This window comes from Ipomoea nil, unplaced genomic scaffold, assembly GCF_001879475.1.
Source record: "Ipomoea nil cultivar Tokyo-kokei standard unplaced genomic scaffold, Asagao_1.1 scaffold0875, whole genome shotgun sequence".
In the NCBI taxonomy this organism is placed as follows: domain Eukaryota; kingdom Viridiplantae; phylum Streptophyta; class Magnoliopsida; order Solanales; family Convolvulaceae; genus Ipomoea; species Ipomoea nil.
This window is the reverse complement of record NW_017617303.1, coordinates 1760025-1786397: the sequence shown is the minus strand read 5'-3', so window position 1 is coordinate 1786397 and position 26373 is coordinate 1760025. Positions and strand designations below refer to the sequence as shown.

The 26373-nt window shown below is 40.2% G+C and overlaps 1 protein-coding gene and 1 long non-coding RNA gene across 3 annotated transcripts; one reads left to right on the top strand and one right to left on the bottom strand.

The window, feature by feature from the left end:
- Positions 1–1404: 1404 nt before the first annotated feature.
- LOC109178923 lies at positions 1405–24990 on the bottom strand. Its single transcript, XR_002053792.1, has 3 exons — positions 24980–24990; positions 8547–8551; positions 1405–1484 (listed from the first exon to the last, which is right to left on the bottom strand). It is a non-coding gene; the product is annotated as an uncharacterized LOC109178923 (long non-coding RNA).
- Positions 7513–10725, top strand: LOC109178922 (E3 ubiquitin ligase BIG BROTHER-related-like). Of its 2 annotated transcripts, XM_019328472.1 has the most exons (7): positions 7528–7877; positions 8156–8273; positions 8567–8613; positions 9022–9066; positions 9152–9273; positions 9997–10105; positions 10526–10725. In XM_019328472.1, exons 1-7 carry the CDS (start codon positions 7818–7820, stop codon positions 10580–10582), a joined length of 558 nt encoding a protein of 185 aa, XP_019184017.1. In that variant the 5' UTR covers positions 7528–7817; the 3' UTR covers positions 10583–10725. The 2 variants fall into 2 exon arrangements, with proteins under 2 accessions (XP_019184018.1, XP_019184017.1); XM_019328473.1 differs by lacking the exons at positions 9997–10105; positions 10526–10725 and adding an exon at positions 9484–9646 and having other exon boundaries at positions 7513–7877; positions 9152–9297.
- Positions 24991–26373: the final 1383 nt, after the last annotated feature.

Genomic DNA, 26373 nt, shown 5'->3' with positions numbered 1-26373 from the left:
TAAAATTAAAATGCAAATACTCGTCACTTCCAAAGTTCACTCATTATTTTTTATTTTTTTTTTGTCTTTTACTCTTTTTCCAAAGAGAACTTCCCCAAAAAACCTCGTCATTTTACGCTAGGCATGTTTGGGTTTTGAATTTTATGTGTACTCATAAACCAGACCACAACACTTATTTATTTACTAGTTTTTCACGCGCATTGCGCGATTGAGATAATGCCCAATGTTTTTTTATTTTTTTTTTATTTTTTATATAAGTACTTTAAAGTATATCAATGCAAGATTATATTGAAATTGTTCATGCATAGATAATCGAATGTTGAATTTGCTTATTTAAATACATAATTTTAAGTGTATGAATGCAAGATAATGCAATCATTATTGATTATAATTGTCACTAAAATACTTGATGGTAATTTTCTAAATACTTAGTCTAAAAATAATAGTCTAAATAATGCTAGTCTAAAAATAAAAATGCAAATAAATACTACATTTGGTTTAAATTTCTCTAAGCCTTCTTAATTCTCTTGAGGGTAGCATTGTCATTCTCTTCATCTTCAGTACATATCCTCTTCTTTTGTATTGATAGTGCGCCATGTTCAATTGTGTTAGTTGTTATAGCATAAAGGGCAGCATCATGCAATGAGATTATAGTAGGAAGATGTTGATCTGCCTTGTTGTGTATATGCCTGGGATCTTAGTTGTATAACTAACTCTTGATCTTGTAGGCGCTTGTTGATATTTGACAGTGGTAGTTTTTTCCCCTACATGTTTCATTCGTTGTGAGATTTGTGTCATATATTCTCATGTGACAGAATCAAACAAAATATTAATATATTTGTAGATGGTTCATGAATAGTACATCTTGTTTTAGTTCCATAACTTGTTTACTTGAATGTAACAACAATAACTCTGTAGGTAGTCCGAATACTAATGCCGCAATGTGCCCAGTTTCATCAACAATTTTCACATTCATTTTGCATCTGTGCATTTTGTAGTTCATATTTTTGGGATTGGTATGAATGAGTGTAGTACTTAAACTTGTGTGTGTGTGTGTGTGTGTGTGTGTGTGTGTGTATTGTTAAATTGGTTTGTTGAATTGACACTAACCTTGGAGTACCCACCACTCTCTTTTCACCACAATGCATACAGTTAAATTGTTGGTTACTTTGTACATAAACCTTTTTTATACAATGGCTACATCCTATATACCAATTGTTGTTGTTGTCAAGGTTAATGCTGATTTTGCCCTTAATCTAAGCAGGTTGACTCTATAAAATGAAAGTGATTGTTAATTTATATTAGTTTAAATATATTTAAAGAATGCTCAATAAGTATTTTACTTACAGGATTAATGAATGGTGGAACGATCGCTATTTTTTAATTTCTTCTTTTTTTTTTTTAGATTTGCAAGTTTGATTGCAACATTGTTGTAGTCTCGGCATCTTTTCAATGCGTCAAGTGTGTCACGATGTTCTTTCACCCTACATAGACATTTATAAAAAAATATAATCTAAAGATAAAACTAAAGGTCTTTTGAGACAGATTATCATATATAAATTGTTTTATTGTTAGATTAAATATTATCAGTTTAGTTTATATAGTATTTTAGATTAGTATATCGTATAACATACTTTTTGATTGTGTTTAGGGTTCTTTATTTTCATGTATGTTTATTCTTAACGATGAACACAATATGTATATTCCTAAACAAAAAACAAAAAAAAAAAAGCTCAAAGACAATTAAATGGGAATCTATCAAGGAGCTAAACATTTAAGCAGAAGCTAATGTCAGCAAAAACTATTTATTTGTAAATTCATAAATCATTTGCATAGTTGACTGCTGATTTTGTTTCATGAATTTCATTTACATTGTTCTTGTAAATGTGCTTCTGCTCCATAGTGTGAGGATCATAAAGTGTCTTTTTTCTTCTTCTTTGTTTTTGTTATTTGGTGGCAGAGATGCAACATTCATAATTTTTTTGCAACATTGTATCATCTTATTTATTTATTTATTTATTTTATATATTTGTTGGTGTAGAATTGCTTTGGCTTTAAACACTTGCAATGCCACCACTGGTGATATTATTAGTACTACAGAGAGGTTGAAACAGGAACTTGAAATTACTACTCAGAGGTAAGAGATAGTGTCTTGCTTTCTACGTGATTATCAACTATCAAATGAGGAGGTATAAAATATAAATCAATCATGTGTATCATACTATTGATTTCATGCTTCTCAAGTAAATTTCAGTTCATGCTTGTTCTATGGATTGAGAGTTGTGCTTTTGCTTTCAACAGATAAATGCACTAATGGAAGAAGTCCTTAATGAAAATTGCTCATGTTCAAGAAATACATGCAAACTGCAAAGTGCTCCTTAGGACTCATCACCAGGTGACCTTCATGGGTATGTCTCTACTTAGTAAAAAGAGAACTATCTAGAAGTAACAAAAGATAGATCTCCATTTGATTACCTAAGAAAGTAAAACTGAGAGGCAAAAAGAACAATCAATGCTGAGAAAAAAAAAAAAAGATGTCCAGGAATCATACCGTCGGGCGAGGTCTTATAGGTCTAGAACGTCGCAGCTCCTGCAATTTGCCAACATTAGCCACCCATGAACCGCCAACTCGAAGGTTCCAAGGTTCCCGACAAATTATGAACCTGCAATATCCTTGCAATTTGGCAAGATTTGGCGAAACCTTTAGCAAAATCAGAGAGAATTGAACAAGAGAAAACATAAGGAACACAGCAGTAAGAGGAACTAACGAAAATATTCAGAAGCCAACGCAAATATATGTTTATTAGTGCAAAAATTTTACCCCGTAAAGGAAGAATGGCTAGCACAAAGCAATGAGTTGATATGCCAGTTGCTGGAGTTTGGATATTTTGAAAAGAAAAAAAGAATACATGAGAACCATTCTAGCCACATTTGTCACTTTGGGCACCAATCCTTGGGTGATAAACAGATAGAACTGTCACCTAAAACCACCGATCACGGCCTTGTTTAGCACTTCCACCAGCTGAACCCCCCTCCACAATAAATATCTCTGCAAATATTTGACAGAAAGGAACAATTTTAATAACCATGATCATGTGAAAATATTGTGTACATCTAATACTAAAAGAAAAGCTATTAAATAAAAAATGCCAATTGGTCTTGAAAATGACTCTGACTACAATTTTGCAAAGACCATTTTGATAACATCATGCAATACTCTAATGCAAACACAATTTAGTGACCTACACAATAAACAAAAGTAGTGACATACTTGCTTCATATTTCTACAGTTAATGATTGAACATCCTACTATTTCAGGAAAAGCAATACCAAAGTTCAGGTGATCTTTGATTTAGATGCAAAAAGACAAACAAAATTTCAGATGAATATGATCTCTTTATTTATTTATTTACTCTTTTTTTTTTCGCGTCTATTATTTCATTAATAGATACTACAAAAGAAATTAGAACATTACATGATACAAACCTTAAATTCATATACTTTAGCTGCTGATTAGAAAACTTCAAGTACAATCATGGCCAAATAAAGCAATTTAGTTAACCAAAGCCTGGAGATTCAAAAATGCTAATTGTAAATATGGGGGAAAATCGGATTCCATCACAGGTGAGTGCTCGAAATCTGTGGCGACTAAATTCCTTCCGAATGATGAAAACGATGAACAAAAGGAGGACTCTGGGTAAAAAACAAGCGATTTCCTTGCAATTTGGCGCGAAACTCGACGACTAAATTCGGATGATTGGCGAGGTTTGGCGAGGATCTCGACGGGTAAATTCTTTCTGAAGGATGACTGGCGTGGTTTGGCTACACCTAACGGTGAACTAACGGAGACTCTGAAATTATTAACGGATAAAGTAACGGTGTGTGGGTATTTAAGTAAATTTCATTGTAAAATTTAAATCTGATCAATTTTTTGATTAATCTGAGCCATTCATTTGATTAAAATTTGTGACGGACACATTTTCTATCCATTATAGGCCTAACTCTCTTGGGCTCTTATTAGTATAGTAGATTTATGGTACATGTATATATAGGTGGCTGATTCAGCGGAGTAGAATCTATGAAATTATTACAAATAAAATAAATGAATGAATAAATTTTTTTTTTTCTTCTTTTTGTTTTTCACCTCACTTATGCCACAAAGATGATCCTTGAACCAACACACTACACCACAATTTATAACACTCAAGAATTGTTTAAGAATTTGAAAAAGATAATATAAAGTGAAACCAACATATAAACTATCAAAAAAAAAATGCATAAAACATATAAGGGTATTCACCTGAAAGTGATCTTAAATCAAGTCGAAAGCCTTGTTCCGACCACTTTTGGTATCCAAAAAACCTTTGTTGCTATTTCCGACCACCTTTTGCTTATTGGCAGGGAGCGGTCCATACCAAACCTTCATTTATTTTAATGTATATGACCTTGGCGATATAAGGTTGGATGTCGGTTGGGATGTGCACATCGTTCCTACTAGGGGGCTCGGCTTGAAGGCCTTTGCAAAATGAGAGGTAAATCCAAATTTGGTTGCATGCTTGGCTAAGTGTGTAGAGAGTGTGTTCCCTTTGCTATTTCATTCTATCCTTTGATAGGGGTTTTTATTCCTTTTGGATATTCCTTGCGTTGCATTAATAAAGCACATTCCTAACACAATTATTTCATGATGATATGAAGGATTTCCCCATCTCCGGTTTCAAAACACACTCATCTTGATAGACCATTAGGTGAATTAAGTTAACATTGAGCTATCTTGAGACGTTTCTTTGGCCACACACGTAGTGTCGCCCCACTACTTTGCTTCCAGTGCACTCCCTTGCATAAGTGGAGCTTCCTGTCTTTTAATACACAAGATCTTGAGTGGTTTGGTGATATGGATCTCATGTATGTTATTATGCTTGATGTTGTGGGTTTGAACCCCATGGAAGCACATCTTATTTTATTTTGCTCGATGCCTCATTATTCACCATTATCCAATAATATGGATCATGGGGTCCTATGGCCTCATCAATATGTATGTATATATGTATGTAGTTAATAGATTATGTATATGTTTGTTAATTTAATCTTAATCTTAATAACTATAATAAAGCTATATGGTTTGGGAAGTAATTAATGTTACAATTAATTACCAACATTATTATTATTACTAGCTATAAATATAAAATAGCCACAACATGCATCTTTTACTATAAAAAAAAAACACAACATTTGAAAAATAAAATAGCTATTTTTTTTCTCGCCCATAACAAAGAATTACATTTATTGAATTAATGCAGTTATTAAATGTTATGATAGGATTAAGGATTCCGATTCCCGATTAATAAAAAATATGAAACGATACAATATTAATTAAATCTCTGGCTTTACAATGAAAGTCTATTTGATATGCTTTTGTTATTTATGATGCTTCTTGGGATTACAATATTAATTAAATTTTCGATTAAGCCTATTCGATATCTGAAACAGTGCAATTAATGCAAGCCTCTACATATAATTTTTCTCCCCCTCAAATGCTTCAAAGAAATGGCAGAAGCGAGAAGGGATGAAGAAAGCAAATGTTGCGGGCCGTGGGTCAATTATTGGACTTATAATATAAAAAAAAATCATTTGAGCCATAAATAAAAATTTATATATATATATATATATATATATATATATATATATATATATATATATATATATATATGGTATGGGTCTTTAATGTTTTTCTAGATTTCTAAACTTAGGACTTTTAAAAGAAAAAAAAAATACATTTGAATTATCTCCACAAAAAGTGGTCTTGGACTTATAGAATGACATTTGGGTTTATAGAATGACACGTGCATAAAGAATATATTATATAATCATATAAAAAAAAAGTGTTCAATTAGAGTTTAAATTTACTCATACAAAATTTGAAATTTACTTTCTAAATGTAATTATCTTAGTTATTATTCGTATTGTGAAAATTATAATATAGATGAAATACGATTAAGAATAAATCAATGTAGTTATGTAAATTCTTTCTATAAGTTTATTTGAATATGTACATAATTAGAGATTATATTAACCATACAAAATTTTAACTGTAATTTTGTATTCTATCAAAATAATAAATAATTTACCAATGAAAGCTCAAAAATATTATTATATTAAACAATTTAAAATATTTTTATATTTTTCTATTTTTTAATTTATATTTATAATTACATAATTTTTCCCCGTGCATCGCGCGGGTGAATTACTAGTATACATAATATGATAATTACAATTTTATAAGTACATAATTTAGATGAGTTAATTTCACCAGAGGTCTCTTGCCTTTGGTGACAATTTGAAATTTAGTCACATACTATCGTTTTTGTCATTTAACATCCCAAACTATTATTTTTTGGACACTTTTAGTCCTTCTCATTACGTTTCATATTTTTAGTAAAGGCATTTTTGTTTCTTCATATTTTTATTTTATAATTTTTCCAGTTTCAGCCGGTTTAATTGGTTTAAGACTTCACTAAAAATCGGTTGAAAAATATGGTTACTAAAAATCAGAGGTTACCTAAAGTTCTAAACCAATTAAACCGGTTGAAACTGAAAAATAATAAAAGAAAAATATGAAAAGACAAAAATTTTTTACTAAAAATATGAAAATTCATGAGAATAACTAAAAGTGTCCAAAAAATAATAGTCTAGGATATTAAACGATAAAAAGATACTTTGTGACTAAATTTGAAATTGCCACTAAAGATCGATAAAAAATCTCTGGTAAAATTAACTCTAGTTTAGATCAAGCTGGGTTTTCCTTCACTATTAGGTAACTTGTCTAATGAATATTGATCAATAAGAAACTTTTTTTTTTTTTTTTTTTTTTTTTTTTTTTTTCATGGATACATTACAAGAAGGCGTGCCAATGACCAGAAATCTCAATTTGACCGCACCGTACGTCATTTAAACAAATTTCATGATCAACCGTTTTTTCTTATTCAAGACAAGACGGCGCGACTCCAAAAATAAATAAATAAATAAATAAATAAATAAACAACCTAATTCCCAAATTAAACCCCGAACAGATAATTCATGAGTCATGTGCTTTGCCTGCATGAGCAATTTAAATGGTAATAGAGGTGAAAATTAGAAAAAATGATCAGGAATTGACTCTCACTAGCAGCAGTGTGGAAAATGAGGGGCTCCTTGTGCTCTGTCGGGTTGATAGAATGATGCATGTGCTTTAATTTTTTATTTCAAACATAAATTTTTTAAATAAACTTGAGTTATACAAGAATGAGTACAAATTAGTACTTTGCCTAAAAACAATATAATGGATTATATTGAAAATGTGGATTATAGGGAAAAGGATTGGCAAGAAGTTGTTATCCAATGGGGCAAGAAACCCAAAAAAAAAAAAAAAAAAAAAAAAGTGTGGTGAAGAAGGAATATTCTTTGACTGTCTCACACACGCACGGAAGTTATGTTAAATGAGCTGAGGAAGAACCAATCAACTAACGTTAATGGAATCTGCACAGCCGATCAAAGACGTCTTTAATTAGCATTTCTACCTTTGCTTTCCGTCAAATTAAAGTTGTCTTAGCTAGGCTTTCTCCTTATCCACAAGTTTCTCCAATATCATATATATCAAGCCCCCGCCGCCGCCGCCTTTTCTCCTCTTGTATTCCTGAAATCCCATCTTTATCTCCGATCCGATCCTTCATATCAAGCTAAGGGAATTGAATATCCGATCCTTAGGCAAACATAACTTCACCGATCTTCATTCCGATTGATCCTAGCTAGCTAACCTTCTTTTGATCAACTCCAACTAATCCATGGCTGACGACGACCAGAGGAAAACAACATCAAGGGAACTCCACGATCATCTTGACGAGGCAGGTTTTCCGATTTTTATCCCTTTTTTTTTTTTTTTTTTTACATTACAGCACTTATATATTAAAGTTTAAATAAGGTCTGACAGGTGACTAATGATACGAGGAAAATTAATATAAAACTAAGAAATTTATATTATTTATAAATTTATTATGATAACAACTAAATCTGAGAGTATATTAAAAATTTTAACAAACTAAATTCTAACAAGATATGTGGTGTGGATTAGTTAGGTAATTATTGGTGTGGCAATATAATATAATGGTAATCGTACGTGCAGGAAAGGACATCGGTGATGCTTGCAATGTTCGAAAGTGATGGAAGCGAGGATGATGATGATATGAGTGAATATTCAGATGATAGTTTTCAAGCTTCATCCCTACGATCTGGGATTGAAGGTAATTAATTCCATCAGACAATGAATCAAACAACATAAATAAACACGCACACACTTCATTCAAAACCCAAACTCTAATCAAGACATTTCGCCATCCACTTAATTTTTTTTTTTTTTAAAAGAAATTTAATAATTAAATTTTCAAAAACATTTCAAGGTTGTAAATATAAGGTAGGTATAACTTTGCAAAACACATAATATCTTACATTTTCTCAATTTTCTTTGTTTACTATGTTGTGGGTCTTTTAGCTTGTTCATTTATTTTAATTTCTACCATTCCTTGTTTCTTCTCAGGAGAAGAAGTAGAATATCCTGATTATGACGACTACAGTAATTATGAGGTATCATAATCTTCTAGGATCCGTATATATTTTCAAAAAATTCTACCGATCGATGTCGTGTATAATGATATTATTACAAATATATTTTTATTTGATAAAATTATATTTTTTTTCTTTGTCAATTATATAATATGATATCATTACATACGTATAATAATGTTATTATATTTAAATAAAAATGTTATTCTATAATAATAAAATAATGAATTTTTAATTAATATATGTCTATATTATACGGATTGATGTAGTTAACAATAACATATACTCCGTATGTAATTTGTATCAACGTATAGTAACTTTTGATCTGTATTTAGATAGATATACAATTAAAGTAAGAAATTATGTTGACGACTAATAATAATGTTTTTAAAAATATATATGGTGGCCGGATCGGAATTGTTTAATTAGGAGATAGAGGAGGATGACATTGATCCGGATTTGCTATCGTACGAGGTAAACCATATACTATACCCACCTTGGTAGCTAGCTTGTATACATTATTATTGTTTGCTAAAATGAGATAATAAACTACTGACAGGAGTTGATAGCTCTGGGGGAGTTGGTTGGAGTGGAGAGCAGAGGATTATCAGAAGCAGAAATTACCAAGTCTTTGCATCCTTCTACCTTCCAATCTCTCACCTCCAAAACCCTCGTTGATCGGTCAGTACTATACCTAGCTAACATCATCTACTAAGAATATATGAGGCTCACATTAATTATCTATATATTTGTTATAATTTAGCTCATGTTGAATAGCTATATGTTAGATTAGTGGTTGTAATTTCCTTCTATCTTTCCTCCTCTGTACACTATTTATAGTTAATTGCATGTGTTTGCAATGTTAATTCATTCAGTTCTATAAACTCTATAGCATCCACCTGTTCTCGTGAGTTCCGTGAGATCCTTTGTAAATGCACAAAAGCTACTACACGAATACACACAGGGTAGATTGTGTACATTCATGCTGCGCGACTTGCAAACAATATAGTCCATGTGCATCCGGGTAGTAGCTTTTGTACATTTATGAAGGGACTCACGGGAAGAGGTGGTCTTATTTAATTATATATATATATATATATATATATATATATATATATATATATAGTTGCGTTCAAATGAGAATCAAGCCTTAGAGGTGAATACGTGAGAATTGCATGAGTGCACAAAATCTACTACACGAACGCACCATAACTACTCCAGAGTCTTCACCGTCATCTAGGCCGGTATGACTGAGAGTAATTGTGGTGTATTCATGTAGTACTTAAGGGTGGTTCTCATAGGAGCGCAAGCCTATATATACGCAATTGGATTGATGGAATATATAATATAGTTATGCATGGAAACCTTAATTGTACGTATGTTGGTGCATGAATATAATGGCAGGTGCGTAGTATGTCAGTTGGAATATGACGAAGGAGAGAAGCTCGTTGCCCTACCTTGTGATCATCCATACCATTGTGAATGCATTACAACCTGGCTCCAAATCAAGAAGGTTGGTAATTTCTAATCATACAGTTAGATTTTTGTTCCCTAATTTGGAATTGCACTGTGTTTAAATGATATATGATTTTAAAAAATATATATATAAAGAGAATGAAAATGTTGGAAAGTTTTACATTACTGTTTATACTTTATACTTTACAAATTTTATTATATTCTCCTTTTGTACTTCTGGCATGAGTTATGACAAGTGATTAAGGTATAATTTTATAAAGCATATGTCATTGTAAACTTTTTTAATATAATTATAATTATTAATGTCTTTTTGTATTTTATTTTATATATCTAATGGAGATAAAAGTTATAAAATCAAAACTTATATCTATGATATATAATATATTATTTAAAAAGAAATGTAATTTATCAATAAACTTCATTTGATGTTTATTTTGTCTTGCATGTTTATATATAGGTTTGCCCGATATGCAGCGAAGAAGTTTCGTCAGCTAAAAGTCCTAGGATTTTATAGTTGTTTATGTCGGTTCAATCTGTAAATAATTACTCCGTACTTGTTAACATATTAGAAATGTGAATATCAATATTTGAAACAACAAATTCTTTTGTAAATTATAAAGTAATGTTTAATCAATCTACGAATTCATATATTGGTGCGTTTCGATCCGGTGGCAAATTTTACTGTGGATCATGGTCCACACAATTGTGTGAATCATGGTCCAAAACAGTGTCGTTTCTTTTACTGAAAAGAAACGGTACCCATTTCGTACAATTGTTATACCTTGCACCACGGCGCGCGTAGCACTGTGCGCCCGGCGCCTCCCAAAACGACGTCGTTTTGGTAAGTTATGTAAGAATGGACGCGATTATGTGTATTTATTTATACAATTATGTGTATTTGTTTATACAATTATGTACATTTTTTATACAATCATGTACATCTTTTTTATACAATTATGTACATCCGAAACAGGAAATTTATGTGTATTATGTTAAGAGTTGATGTTTATTATGTTAAAAGTTTATGTATATTATGTGTTATGTTAGATTATATGTATTATCTTTTTAAAAAAAAAGTATGTGCATTTTGTTATACAATTATGTACATTCATGTATACAATTATGTGTATTCTAGTATAAACTTATGTACATTTTTTTTTTTTACAGAAAATTAACCGTGAACACAGGGTAGCGAAATGTTTTTAAAAAAAAAATCTGAAACAACGTCGTTTTGCATCAGGGCGCACAATGCAATGCGCGCCCTGGTGCAGGATATAAATTGCTCATTCCGTGTAATTAGTTCTGTTTATATAATATATTGAGTTTCATTTTATATACATTGTAGTGTTATTTCCGCACAACTAAAATTTCACTTTGTTTCAACTACAGTTTCATTTGACATTGTACATACAATAGTGTTATTACAGTGAAACCTGTTATTGAATTTCATTTTATACACACTGTAGTACTCTTATTACAACACCAGTAAATTATAATTCTAATTCAACTACAGTTTCATTGTACAATATACACTCAAATATGTGAAATTGTTATTCAGTTTCATTTTATATACATTGTAGTTTCATTACAACACAACTAAAGTATCATTTTGATACAACTACAGTTTCATTTGACAATATACACTATATATATATATATATATATATATATATATATATATATATATATATATATATATGAGACATGTTATTTAGTTTCTGGTAGGGTATATCTCGAACGACACGACTTGGCTTCTCTTGTTCTTTGTGCAGGTTTTGCAGGTCGGATATTCTTGAGAGGAGAACTGGTCGGACCCGATCGGTGGACTTCCCGACCGGTTTTTAACACCCGTTCGATGAGCCTTATCTGGCGAGAAGTCAAGGATCTCGAGGAAAGACGTGTGGCAATGCAACGCGTTAACAGAGAGGGCTAGCTGGGTGAAGACGCGTGGATGCTACGTGGGCTACATGTCGGCCGGCCGGAGGTGTGTCTCTGGTCAAGCGGCTATAAATACCCATGGCGGCTACAGTGAGAGGGACTTTTGGACGATCGATAGATTATCTACAGAGCTGCCTGACCGCAGTCAGTCGGCCCTCGGGATAATCATTTAGATTGTATTAGGTCCTTCTTGATCAATAAAATATCTTTATTTTTTATTACTTGATCTCATTTAAGTACTTGGACCGCTAGCACGTGGAATTAGTACTATCATTTTGGCGCCGTTCGTGGGGATTCGGGTACAAAAGCTATCTTAGACGAGTACCAGATCTTTCTTATCACCATGTATCCGTTCATGTACCAAGCACTCGAGGATGAGCAAGCGGACGCAGCAAGCTCATCCGACCACCAACGTACACAGTATCAATGTCAAACAGTTGACCTGAACCTCAACCTATCACCACCACGATTGGTGCGCCCGAACCCGGTCAATTATATTCAGCCGACATATCCACCGCCTGGGCCACAATATCAATTTCCCGGGCAATATCGATACCTAGTTCCACCTCCTCAATATGGGTGTTGGCCTGGGACACCGATGTATTATCCACCGCCAACCGGTTATCCGCAATTTATGCTTGCGTACACGGCTCCAGCTTCCGCTCCCCCGAATTACCCGACCATGCTGACCGGCGGAGCTTCATCCCGCTCCCCGGGCTAGGCGCTCGGCTCATTCGAGGTTGGGGTTGCAGGGGGCTGAGGTCATGGAGGAACCACGGCAGGCTCCACATGTTCAGCCGGAAATACATGTTCAGCCGGAAACACATGCTCAGGTGGTCGAAGACCCTGAGATAGAAGCCAACCGGGCGATGGCATTCGATCAGCTTCGACCAGCAATGCGGCAAAGATTGGGACCGCAGGATCCAGACAGACGCTCGGTTGATTCACCCATGCGAGCGGCAAGCCAGGAGGGGTCGTCCGGGCATAGTGGGTCTAAATCACATCGACGACGCCGGGCTCGGGAACCAGCCCGAATGGTCGTACAAGACGAAACCCGAGGAATGCTGAACGAACTCCGGGCAGAATTCACTCGCTGGCAGAACGAGCACGCTGTAAGGCCTCCTACCGATCATACAACCTCGTTATTGAGGACACCCTTCACGGTGGAGATCATGGCTCAGCCTTACCCGCTCGATTTGGGCATCCCCGGGAATAAGGAATATGATGGGCGGACAGACCCAGAAGTTCATGTCAATACATATTATGGCAACATGCTGATGATGGGCGTATATGACGCCGTGATGTGTAGGGCTTTCTATTCCACGCTCACTAGTCGAGCGGCGGAATGGTTCAGGACACTGCAACTGGGTTCTATCTCTGATTTCGCCAGTTTGGCGATGAAGTTCAACCGGAAGTTTGTAACCTCCAAGGTTATCGAAGCCTTACATGTACCTCGAGAAGGCTAAATAGTTGGAGGGGTAAAAGCTTGACCGAATTCTTAGTCAAGTGGAAGGCGGCAGCCGGGGAGGTCGAGCCGATGGACGATCTGACGGCCATTCACATGTTGCACATATCCCTCCGGGCCGGTTATCTGTACCAGGATTTTATACTCCATCCGCCTACCACTTATGAAGAAGCCCTCCGTAGAGTGACGGACTATGCCAACGCCGGTGAGGCAAATGCCGTCAAGAGGTCACAAGAGGTCGGCGCTTCGTCCCGAAAGCCTTCCGGCCGGGCGGAACATCGGTCGGTCGAAGATCATTCCTGACCCCGAATCCGACCGGGAGAGTTCACGGCATTAAACCGATCCGCGGCGGAGGCCATGCAATATGCCTAGTCCTGCAACCTCATCCGGGACCGGATGGGCCGAATAAGTCAAAACATTGTGCTTATCATCGATGTGCTGGGCATGATACAGAGGAATGCACGCACTTAAAACAGCAGTTAGAAGATTTGCTTCAGTTGGGAAAGTTGGACAAATGTGTCGGCAAGAGAGAAGAGAACAAAAGAGTGGGCGAAAGAAAAGATCATAGGCGGTCTCATCATCGCTCTAACCGGAGAGATCAAGACCGGCGTGATCCCGATCCACCATCAAGTGGCCGACCAACATCCAAACCGACCATCCATGTTATATTTGGAGGTTTTGAAGATGCTTCCCAGGCTCGGGAAAGTTGCCCGGTCGCGATCGTCGACTCCCGAGAAACCGGTAAGAGGCAAAAGATGGAACCAATTACCTTCTCTCTTGAAGACCAGCCGGAAAGCGGGGACAATGGGATGGAAGCTCTTGTTGTCATGATTGACATCATGGGAACCAATGTCCAAAGAGTAATGGTGGACACCGGGAGCAGTGTGAACGTCCTTTATTTAGACGTGTTTGAGAAGCTAAAGTTGGACAAGCGAGAGCTGATTCCGGTCGGCGTGCCCTTGTCGGGATTTACCGGGGCTACCATACGCCCCAAGGGAAAAATCGTGCTCCCGGTCGAGCTTGGAACCCCACCAAATTCAGTAAAGACAGAGTTAGAATTTGTTGTGGTCAACCTCCATTGCGTCCACAACGTTATTTTGGGTCGATCGGCTATTATGAGGGTCGGCGGAATCATTTCGATGCCTCATTTATGCATGAAATTTCCAACCCCAGCTGGTGTCAGAGTTTTACGAGGTGACGTGCAATCGGCGAGAAAATGTTATTCCCGGGCCGTCAATCGGCATGATGCCGATTCTTCCCGAGTGAACACTATCGTCAAGGAAGCCGTCAAAGATCGAAAGGAACAACCCGAGCCCTCTGAGGAAATAGAGCAGGTTCCTTTGTTTGAGGAGCGACCCGAGAGAAAGATAAAGATTGGTCGGGCCCTCACCCCTGAATTGCGACTGGAAGTGTTGGCGATCCTCCGGGAATTCGCTGATATATTTGCATGGGGGCCTGAAGATATGCCCGGGATTGACCGAACTGTAATCTGCCACAAGTTAGCTATAGATCCCACGGTTAAACCGGTCGTTTAGAAGACTCGTCATTTGTCCTCCAATCGCCGAGAGTTCGTTCGAGAAGAAGTGAAGAAATTGGCTGCAATCCGGCACATCCGCCCGGTCACTTATCCCGAGTGGGTAGCCAACATTGTACTTGTTCCAAAGCATCCGTCCTGGAGGATGTGCATTGACTTCACCGACTTGAACAAAGAGTGCCCGCTAGATCCTTACCCGTTGCCGAGCATCCATCAGATGGTTGACGAAACGGCCGGGTTGAGCTGATGAGCTTCATGGACGCTTTCAAAGGTTATCATCAAATCATGATGAACCATGAAGATGAGAGTAAGTCAGCCTTTGTCACACCTTACGGGTTGTATTGTTACCGGGTTATGTCGTTCGGCATCCGAAATGCAGGAGCGACTTATCAGCGGATGATCAATATGCTTTTTGAGGACCTACTAGGCCGAACGATGGAAGCTTATATCGACGATATGCTGGTGAAGAGTCGGGACCGAGCAGATCATACTCGGGATCTCCGACAGTGCTTTCAAATCATGTGGAAATACCAGCTACGTTTGAATCCCAACAAGTGCATGTTTGCTGTGCAAACGGGAAAATTCCTTGGCTAAATGATGACTAAAAGAGGAATCGAGCCCAACCCCGCCAAGGTCAAAGTAATTCTTGACATGCAGCCGCCCACGACCGTTCGGGAGGTGCAACAACTGACCGAGATATTGGCAGCCCTGTGCCGATTTCTTTCAAAATTGGCCGAGCGCGCTTTGCCGTTCTTTAAGGTATTGCGAAAGGTCAACGGGTTCGTATGGGATGATGAATGCCAAGCGGCTTTTGATGAGCTGAAAGAGTATCTGATGTCACTGATCGTCTTGTCAAAGCCCGAGCTCGGGGAAGAGCTAGACGTCTATTTAGCCGTTTCCGATCGAGCTGTCAGTGCAGTTTTATGCCGAACATATTCGGAGGGGGTGCAGTGACCGGTTTACTATGTGAGCCATGCGCTCCATGGTCCCGAGCTCCGTTACTCCCTGCTGGAAAAGATAGTCTATGCTTTGTATACAGTAGCGAAGAAGTTGGCCCCCTATTTTCAAGGTCGAGTCATTCACGTGTTAACCGATCAGCCAATCGGGGCAGTTCTCCGTACCGCTTCTTCTTCTGGACGCCTGTTCAAATGGGCGTTGATGTTAACACAGTATGCCATTGAATACCGACCGAGACCAGCTATCAAGGGTTAAGCTTTGGCCGATTTCTTGGTTGAATATACCGCTCGGGAAACCCGACCTCCGGAGGTGGAAGATCCCGAGGCAGCGTGGTGGTCGTTGGCCACCGATGGGTCGAGTAGTAGGAAAGGAGCCGGCGGAGGAGTCGTGATAACAAGCCCGGAGGGCTTCAAACTTTACTATGCCCTGATGTATCAATTCAACCTAACCAACAATGAAGCCAAGTATGAAGCGTTTGTAAACGGCTTACAATGCGCTCGGGAATTGGGGGCTGAATACATCCGGGTGCAAACCGACTCTGCATTGGTGGTCGGGCAAGTCTTCGGCGATTATGAGGTTAACGGAGAACGGTTACAAGCTTATCGAGATCTGGCCATGGAAAAGCTCAGTTTGTTCCGGGCGTATACCGTCCGTCATGTTCCTCGATTGGATAATGCCGATGCAGACATCTTATCCAAGTCGGCGCAGGATGCCCCTGAGCATATGTCGAAGATCGCTCGGATTTTGATGATTCCGAGACACAGTATTCACCGCTTGCCGGTCACGCCGATCCAATCGGCTGAGGAAACATGGATCTCTGATTTAATGGAGTATCTTCAACATGGTCGTTTACCGGATGATCCACAACGCGCTCGAAAGGCGAAGTTAAGGGCTCTGAGATTCCAAGTCCAAGACAATCGTTTGTATAGACGGTCGTATCAGGGCCCTTTGCAGAGATGTTTGAATTCTTTTGAAGCTGATTTAGTCATGAACGAATTGCATTCAGGCATATGTTCATCTCATCAAGGAGGCTGATCGCTTGCCCGGCGTATCATGGTGATCGGATATTACTGGCCGTCCATTCAGCTTGATTGTGAAAAGCTTGCCCGAGGGTGTGAGACGTGTCAGCTATATGCCTGGATGCCTGGCCGTCCGTCCATGTTTTACTAGCCGTTCACGACCGCGATTCTTTTTGATCGTTGGGGGGTAGACATCTTGGGACCCTTTCCGCAGTTATCCGGTCGAAGGCGCTTTGTCATTGTGGCCATTGACTATTTCTCCAAGTGGATCGAGGCAGAGCCGTTAGCCACGATCACTTCTCAGCAGTGCGCCAGGTTTTTTCTGGCGGAATGTTATTTCCCACTTCGGCGTGCCAGTTCATTTGATCAGTGACAACGGTTGACAATTCGTGAGCCAATATTTTCCAAATTTCTTGGCAACGATCGGGATAACCTCAATCTGATCGTCGGTGGCTTACCCGCAAGGCAATTGTCAAGTAGAGAACGCCAATCGAACAATCTTGGAGGGTTTGAGGAAAAAGTTACACTCAGCCGGTCGTAGTTGGGCTGACGAGCTCCCATACGTGCTCTGGACATATCGCACGACCCCTAGAGAGGCAACGTTGGAAACGCCGTTCGCTTTAGTTTATGGCGCTGAAGCACGGTTACCAATCGAAGCATGGATCCCGACCGCCAGAGAGCGATCTTATAATGCGGAAGTGAATGAACACTCTATGGCCATGGATCTAGACGGCGTTGAAGAGAAGAGGGAGATAGCAGCTCGGCGCAATGGCCGAGTACCAAAAGAGGGTCAAAAGCACGAAAGACGTCCGGGTTAACCCACGATATTTTCAAGTCGGAGACTATGTGCTACGACGTCGAGAAGCGAGCCAGCCGTTACAAGGAGGCAAGCTGGCTCAAAATTGGGAAGGCCCTTATGTGATCACGGTCGTTGTTCGCCCGGGCACTTACCGGTTGGAAACATCTACTGGGCGAGTGATCGAAGGCACCTGGAATTTTGAGAATCTGGTTTTATTTCAACATTAATGTCGTCTTATAATTTCGGATGGGGTGGGGCTCCACCTGCGAGTGGACACGCTCATCTTTGGTTGTATATATACAATGTGTATTACTATGTCCGTCTGCGAACGGGAATAAATTTTTAATGTCGATCGATGATTGCTCGCTCATCTGTGCACGGCGGCTCGACCGACTACCAATATATGTACATAGCAAGTAGTTTGGTTAAATTCCAAGTTATTCGGTTTGTGTTTTCATCTGATCAAGATTCGGCATCAACGATCCAGTCGGGCGACAGCCTGGTCGGGCGAAAGCCCAATGACCACAATGTCGCTAAAACTTGCCCGAGTATACCGGGATTACAAAATTCTGTTATAGCCGATATAGGTTTACCTCTCCCTCGGGACCGACCGATAGGGGTAAAAGCCTTGAGGATTTTAACATCCTCTACATTTCATTCGGGCAGATTCTAACGTCCGAAGTAAAACGGTCATCTTCAGCGGACGGTTGTGTCACGCCATCGCTCGGGAAAACAGGCTATCCGGGAGAGCATAGCCCGATCAACCTTCCTTGACTACTCTCGCACTCATTTGTTCCTCATGTGTTCGACAGTGGGGGCTAAGGAGAGTAATTAAGGTTGATCGCAAAAAGAACGGTCGAGTGATCGTAAAAATTAAAAACATTCACATCGGACAAAGTATAAGAGAAGCAAAAACTTCTTTCATTCATAAATTCAAAGGTTTCCCGGTACAAACGGGACCGGGCTCCCGAGCAGTTTGAGTTCACAAAAGTTAAAAGTAAAATCGCACAACCGGTCGGACACTACACGACCTTTTCTACAGCCTTCTCGCCGGTGATGGGCTCAGCTGTAGCCTCAGGGGCAGAGGGATCGGTGAAAGGAGCCAGACCGGGGTCGGAAACCTCGTCGGGAAGGGTCGACAGAACGGACTTCAAATCGTCGCCCTCGAAAACCTCCTCCATGATGGATCGGGTTTCCTCCCTCATAGTCCGCTGGCCGGACTTGAAGGCCCAGTGCCCGAACATCCAGATCATATCCTCTTCGAGCTTCTTCTTCATCAATTCCTTGAAGAACTTCTCAGCCGAGGCCTCATCCCGACAAAGGAACTTTTCCAGGCCTGAGAGGTTGCCTAGTCGGGACTTGAGCTCGGCCGCCTCCACCAATGCTTCCCGAGCGGCTTTCTCGGCAATAGCTAGAGCATCCTCGGACGCTTTCAGCTTGTCACGGAGCTCAGCATTCTCTTTTCCTTGCTGCTTGGCGATTTCCCTCAGAGCGTTGGCTTCATTGGCCAACAGCGCTCGGCGCTAAAGATGCTGGATCGCTCGGGACAACTACAAAAGAAAACACGTTAGCTCGAGTGACTACAGTTTGCTGGAACTAAAGAAGTAACAAAATCGTACCTCGATCAAGTCTTGGCCGCTTTTCTCGGCCGCCTGCCCGGGCGTTAGCTTGCTGATATCCTCCTTGGCTGGCCGGAGATTACCGATCCGGGTGAGGATAGACTCATCGCCCGTGACAGCCCCGCTCAGGGGGCTGTTCTGTTTTCATCGACGCTTGAGTGCGCCCCCTTTGTCTGTGTCTTTCACGGCCATCTTTTCTTTCCCCTTGCGCCCGACGGCTCGGGGAGCCAATGCATCGGTCGACGTGTCCACGACCACGACCCCTTCAGCTGTGGTTATCGTCGAAGCGCCTAGCGGACGAGCGTCCAGGATAGAAGCGCCTTCGGTCTTCTTGTCACCGGATGACCCGGCATTAGTATTCTTCTTCCCGAGCACTATTCTGGCTCGGGGGGCTCGGGGCGCACTGGCCGTCAAGAAGCTGCGTGGCGGACCCATCTCTGCAAACAAAAATTACATTGTTAAGAACGCAAAACAGATTACGATCGGGAGAGTTACGGTCAGGAAAGCTAGGCTAGCGTTAGGCCTTCATTGACCGGCTCGGCCTGGGGAGCCGCTACGGCAACCGATACGCCCGTTAGTTAGGGTTTGTACTTCTGGTCCAGGTCGTATCGAGGTGGCGGCAATCGGGCGGCGTCGTACGCTTCTTTTGTCCGGAAAATCTTGTGCTCGTAAATTTCACTAGAAATCCGGAAAGTTGCTTCGCGGAGGGCTTGGGTCTCGACCTGCTGCACTTGCTTCCTGTAGTGCGTCCCCCACGTCTGATCGACCGGGAGAATCCATGGTTCATACTTGACCGAGAAAATCTGATTCTTCCATCCTCGGTTGTTCCCGAGCAAGTCCTCGATCGAACACAGATCAGCCCGGGATTGAGCCATTAGGAAGCCACCCTCGTACTTAGCCGCCAAGGGCTTGACCTGGTAGATGAAGTTGAAAAGCTCCATCGAGCATGCAACGTCGTGCCGAGCGCAAATCTGCGGTAAGCACGCCAGGATACGATGCGCGTTCGGGCATACTTGGGCGGGTAATACTCGATAATAGCCCAAGAACGCAGTCAAAAGGGGGGAAAAGGGGAAAGTGATCGGGGCTAGCAGAGAATCGAAATGCATCCCGATCCACTTCCCTTGGTGGCGTTCCTTTATATTCCCTAGGCTCCGTCGGGTAACGAATTGCACCCGACCACTTAGCCTTGCAGCAATCTTCGCCACTTCGCCGGTCGTCAGCAGGCACTTTTGCTGTTCAACACTTTCGCTATTGAGGAAGACGAATTCCAGTGCGGCGGCTGCTATAGTCGTTTCTTCCTCGATCGGGTCAGGTGTGGCTTCCCGGTCATGTGCAGGAACGGAAGCCCCGTGGTCGGACCCAATAGTCCTCGTGGGCGTTTCTCGAACCTCTTCGGTCGGAGATTTGTGGCCGCTCGTTGAGGCGCTGCTGTCGCTGCCGCTGTCACTGCTCGAGCCGCTCGACCCCGATGAAACCCTAGGTGTTCTTGATGGTTTTTGTTTCATATGACATGCTTGTCTGACCAGGCCGAATTCCTGGGCGTAGGACGACTCCTTTCGTTTCCAGAAGATGGCTTATTACAAAACCATATCCCAACTTCTTCGCAATGTCTCCTGGACTTTTTCGATGAAAAGTGATGGTGTGAACAATATTGTTGAAAATGATCTTTGACCAGTCGACTTTAAATCTATTCAAGAAGGCATGCAGCATTTTCAATTTCTCCTTCGTCACATCATCCGTGCCCGAGGTCTTGTGATCGACGAGTTTATTGAAGATATCAACAGTGAACTCATAGTCTAGCCGGAACCATTTCTTCTTCAACGGCCATGAGATTTCTGCCTTGGATGGTGCGTGATTGTTCTTGATGGATTCGTAGAAGTCCTCTGGGTCGAGATGATAATAGATAATATCTGTCTTGTAAGACTCATCTCTTTGTGGAAACCCGTATGTTGATCGAACGTCCTCTGCGGTAAGAACCACATGATGATTATTGACTCTGGAAGTGATAGTCAAATAATCAAGGAATCCATGCGCGTCCCACATACTTCCCCCTACGATGAAGGGTACTCTGGATTCAATGAAAGTTAGGTCCTCTGTTGGAAAGCTTGGGATTTCCATGGTGGAAGGAGTTTCTGGTTCAGGATTAGATGAGCAGAAGGCGTTGGAGTTGGGAATCCCTATCGAGCAAGTCAAAGCCAAGCGAAAATCAAGAACACCTAGGGTTTCAGAAGATGAGCAGCCAAAGCCGAAACGACAAAGACGAGAAAAGCACTCCTCTAGGAGTAAGGCGAAAAAGGCAGAAGAATCTTCAGGTGTTCCAATCTCACCAAAATCTCCACAAAAGAAGAACGATCCTATTCCACCCTCCCCTCTACCAGAATCAATCGTAGTCAAAGACTCATCCGAAGATGAAGATAATTTAATTCTCTCCAGAATTATCAAAGACAGTCACTTTCGGTCTCCAGTCAAGGCTAAATCTTTCCCGAAGAAATCTTCTACACCGAAAGAAGCTACATCGAAAGAAGGAGACACGAAAGAAGCACTTTCTGAGGGGGAAGGTCAACCGAAAGATGTTCTTCCTGAGAAAATTCCTGATGATCAAGAACCCAAGTCTGATCTCGGTTTTCCTCAAGACCACCATCCACAAGAACCTACTTTGGCAGATCAACTCCTTCGAGAGCTGACACAAGAACCTGCTAATGTAGACATGGAGGCCAGTCGCTTAAGTCTTCCACAAGAACCTGGGTCACCAGAAAAGACGAAAGAGGCGACTGATACTTTATCGCTTTACCTTGTCTGCCACAAGAACCTATCAATACAGAGCAGGTAACTCTGACACAAGAACCTGTGTTGGTAGACGAGACAGCAGTAGTGCAGGTACAACCTCCAGACATCCCGAAACCATCAGCCCCAGTTCCAGAAGTAAAGGTTCCTCAACCTTCACCAGATCAATTACTTAGAGAATCCATTGAACGAGATTACAAACGAGTTCAACAATGGCAAAAGTGGCGCACTGCTCCCCTGCGGATCTTTCTTGAAACTTTTGATGCAATGCAGGATGAAGAGGAATTTGCACTTGCATGGATTGGCACTGATGATCTTTCAAAAGCTCTTCGAATTGAAGAGATCAATCGCGTTTTCTCTTACAAGATGACAAATCGCACTCTCGGGAGAGATAAAGCTCCAATCTGCATCGAGCTCAACAAGCCACCCTTGGATCCAGTTTATGAAGAAGAACTGAAGCAACTTCGATATGCCATGTTGCTTTCAAAGATCAAGACCACTTTAGAGAAGGAACACCAAAATGATCCAAATTGTAATATCAGTGGCACGAAAGATGAGCTTGGACGACAGATTGAAGAAGGCGAGAGTGATGAAGGTGAAGATGAAGATAATGATGATGTTGACGATACGGATGATGAGAATGATGATAATGATGATGATAATGATAATGATGATAATGATGATGATAATGAGAATGATGATAATGATGACGATGATGATAATGATGATCAGATGGGCAATGAAGGTGCTCAAGAAACCGAACCCAAAGACAGTCACACAATTTTGATCGGTCCTGACTATGACACCTACCCTCAGAGATCTCCCTTAAGAAGACTACCATCTGACAGTGAAGACTCGAAAGAAGCTTCAACTATTCATCCCGAAGATCTATCTCGCGCTATTGTTCCGCATATCCAACCCATAGACGAGACTCCAATCAAGCACGGTAGCGAAAGAATGCGTGAAGGCAAACTGGAAGCTTCACCAATCCCTCTTAGCTCAGATAGTGGTGGAAACCGGGAAGCACCACCTCAAGATGATCACATGGACACATCACCAACAAACATTGAGGAAGAATCCCCTGCGAAGTCCCCAAGAACTATCATGAACATCATGAGAGGAACTGTTCATTCAGCCGAGACCATCCATAGGCAATATCTTGCTTTACGAGAAAAGGACACGAAAGTTATGGATGATCTATGCAAGAAGGTCGATTTTCTGATAGCAGCTCAATCTAAACCTCGATCTCCACCTCCAGCACAGCCTCAACCGCAGCAACAAAGCCAATCAGATCACAAGGTCCTTGAGCGAATGACAAAGAAACTTTATGATCTCGAAGCTTCTTTGAACAAAGTTGCGCGACAACAGCACGAAATCAAACACTCTCATTTTGGTCTCAAAGAGCGTATGGATTTGGCCTGTACAAAGATTGACACATATCAGGACAATTCGTACCAACTGGGCGAATATGCACTTCAAATTCTCGGATATGCTCAGGATATCTTGCTTGCAATCAACAAGGTCTCTTCCATTCCTCCTACCACTTGTGCTGATGATGCCAAAAAGGGGGAAAAGAGAAATAATGACAAAGATAAGGATGATGATCAGCCGAGAGATAGCATGAAAGATCAAGCTCGTGAAGCACGACACTCTCCCTCTCGGACACCAAGAGACTATGACCAAAGGAACCCGAATCCATCTTCCAAGTCTCGTGGTCATTACTCCTCGAAGTCAAGATATGGTCGATACCAATCTTCCAAACAAATCAAGCCTCGACAATCATTTGGTTCTGAAGCCAAATACATCTTCACAGGACTGCCAAAGAGAGAACAGATGAAATTAAGGCAAAAGCTTATGAGAGACAACAAAGTAACTATGGATGGCATAGGAAACTTTGTGGACTTTGTCCCATATGAAGAAGGTAGTGGCAAACGATTCGAGGGTTGCAATAATCCCACTTGGTTGAAAACAAAGGACAACCATACAAGACAAAACCACATGAGCACTCAAAATGAAAGAATCAAAAGAGCAAACAAAGAACTGTGGAGGAAGCATGATGAAGAAAGAAAGAGAAGAGAAGATGAAGCAATGGAAAGAAAGAGGATCAACAATCTCATTGAAGATCTTTCGAGTGTAACCAAAGATTCCCCACAAAATGTCATGCATAATGCAGCTTTCAAAGTGCACAAGGAAGCAGGAAAGAGCTACCAAGAAGGCATGAATTCGTTTGAACTGATCTCGTGGTGGAAGTATGGTATTGTTGAAGGAAGCAACATTCGGGAAGCCTACAACAGTTACACTGGTCTGAACATCAAAGGAGAACATGAAGAGCTTGTCAGGACTAATCCTATCAAAGTCTTCAGAGCAAAAATCAATGAGAAAATTGACTTCAACAGGATGCTAAAGCGACAAAAAGAAAAGGATGACCAAGAGCTCAAGGAAGCTGAACAACAGAAATCAAAGCTTTTAGAAATGTAAGTTAACTTTTGCTATATTCCTTTTATGAAGTTTTTGTAATGATCACATCTTTATATATGAAGCTCTCATTATTACACATCTCGTGTCACCTGTTTGAGTTACTTGTTCTTATATCGCTTATTAAACGCTTTTATCTAGAAAAAGACTTGTAAACTCTCGAGTATGGCTGTTTTTATATAAGAAAAATCCTTATGGAACTTTTATCAGCCTTATAAGAAGAGTATAGGTTTTGGCATCATCAAAAAGGGGGAAATTGTTAGGAACATTGTATTAGGATTTTGATGATACCAATGTAATGTAGAAAAGTAGACCCCTAACCATTAGCTGTTTTTGTTTCGCTACTTTCGTCCTAGACGAGAGTTGCCATAACTCTTTTGTAATTCGTGTTAAGCTAGACAAACACACGAAAATGAGTTATGACTAGATGTTAGGATCTCCAAGGCGAAATAAGACACGAGACATGAAGAATAACAACGAGAGTCAAGCAGGAGTTGTCAACAAACACGAAAGGACAGTGTTTGTAAAAGACGATCTTCATTAAACATTACTTCTCTTCAACAACGAGAAAAATGTTTCACCTGTCTGATTTGACAACATCCTAGGACAATAAGGACTTCATTTTATGGGACTCACTTTTCAAGAAGCATTAAATGAAGATGTACTATCTCTTGGAGCTAAAGGACAAAACCCTAATGCTTTCTATACCTTCAACGGTTACATGGTACAACCTCATTAATGAAGCATTTAATGCATGAAGCTCCCCGGTCCTTGTCCAATGGTTAAAAGGTTCGAAAATTTCATCTCCCTCCAACGGATGGATTTTCATCACCTATATAAACTCACCTTCATCAACTAAGAAGGTGCTGGTTCATTATCACTCGACTTACTCACTTACAAAAGCTCTTGAAACGTCTACGATTTACAAAAAGCTTTTGTGAACCAGTTTTTGAGGTGTTAAGTTACTTGGAGAATCACTTGTCTTACACCTCAAGGAAGTCTTGACATCAGTTTGAAGCTATCATATCTCAGAGTCAAGATCTCTTTGTTGGAGAATTCAAGAAATCATTTTCTACCAACCTCAACTCAGGAGAAGAAGTTGATAGAGGCGGAGTAAACTCGAGGAGTTGAAAAACCTACGAAGGCTGTCCGGCTTAGTGATCAAGGAAGTCTTTGTGTAATTGTACTAAGAGTGATAGTGCAATCCTTCCAACAGTTGTGGAAGAAGAGTGGAGTAGGCAACATTGGCCGAACCACTATAAAATCTCGTGTCCTCCTTATCTCCTTACTTACGCTTTTTATTTTGCTCTCATATCATTTCTTCATTATCATTACCGAAAGTTTGTCTAATTACGTAAACTCGTGCAAAGTATTTTAAAATGAATCTATCTTATCCGCTGCGCCAAGACACCGAAAGGTGACGTTTAGGGCTTCTAACGAAAAGAGTCTATTCACCCCCCCCTCTAGACTCTCATCTCATTCTATCGGGACCAACAAAGAATCAAACAGTCCGCAGTCTTTTAGAGCTTGAAGAATTTTCTCGGTCGTGTCCTTGTCGGTAGAACCTAGTTTGAAAAAATCAGGGTTGAGTACCATCCCATTTGTCACTTGTTGCGAGAGGGAGAGAATAAGATCGATTTGCTTTCTTCCAGATTGAGCCATGATGATCAGATGATTGTTAGAGGAGAGATAATTTTTGAGAGAGAGTTTTCTGA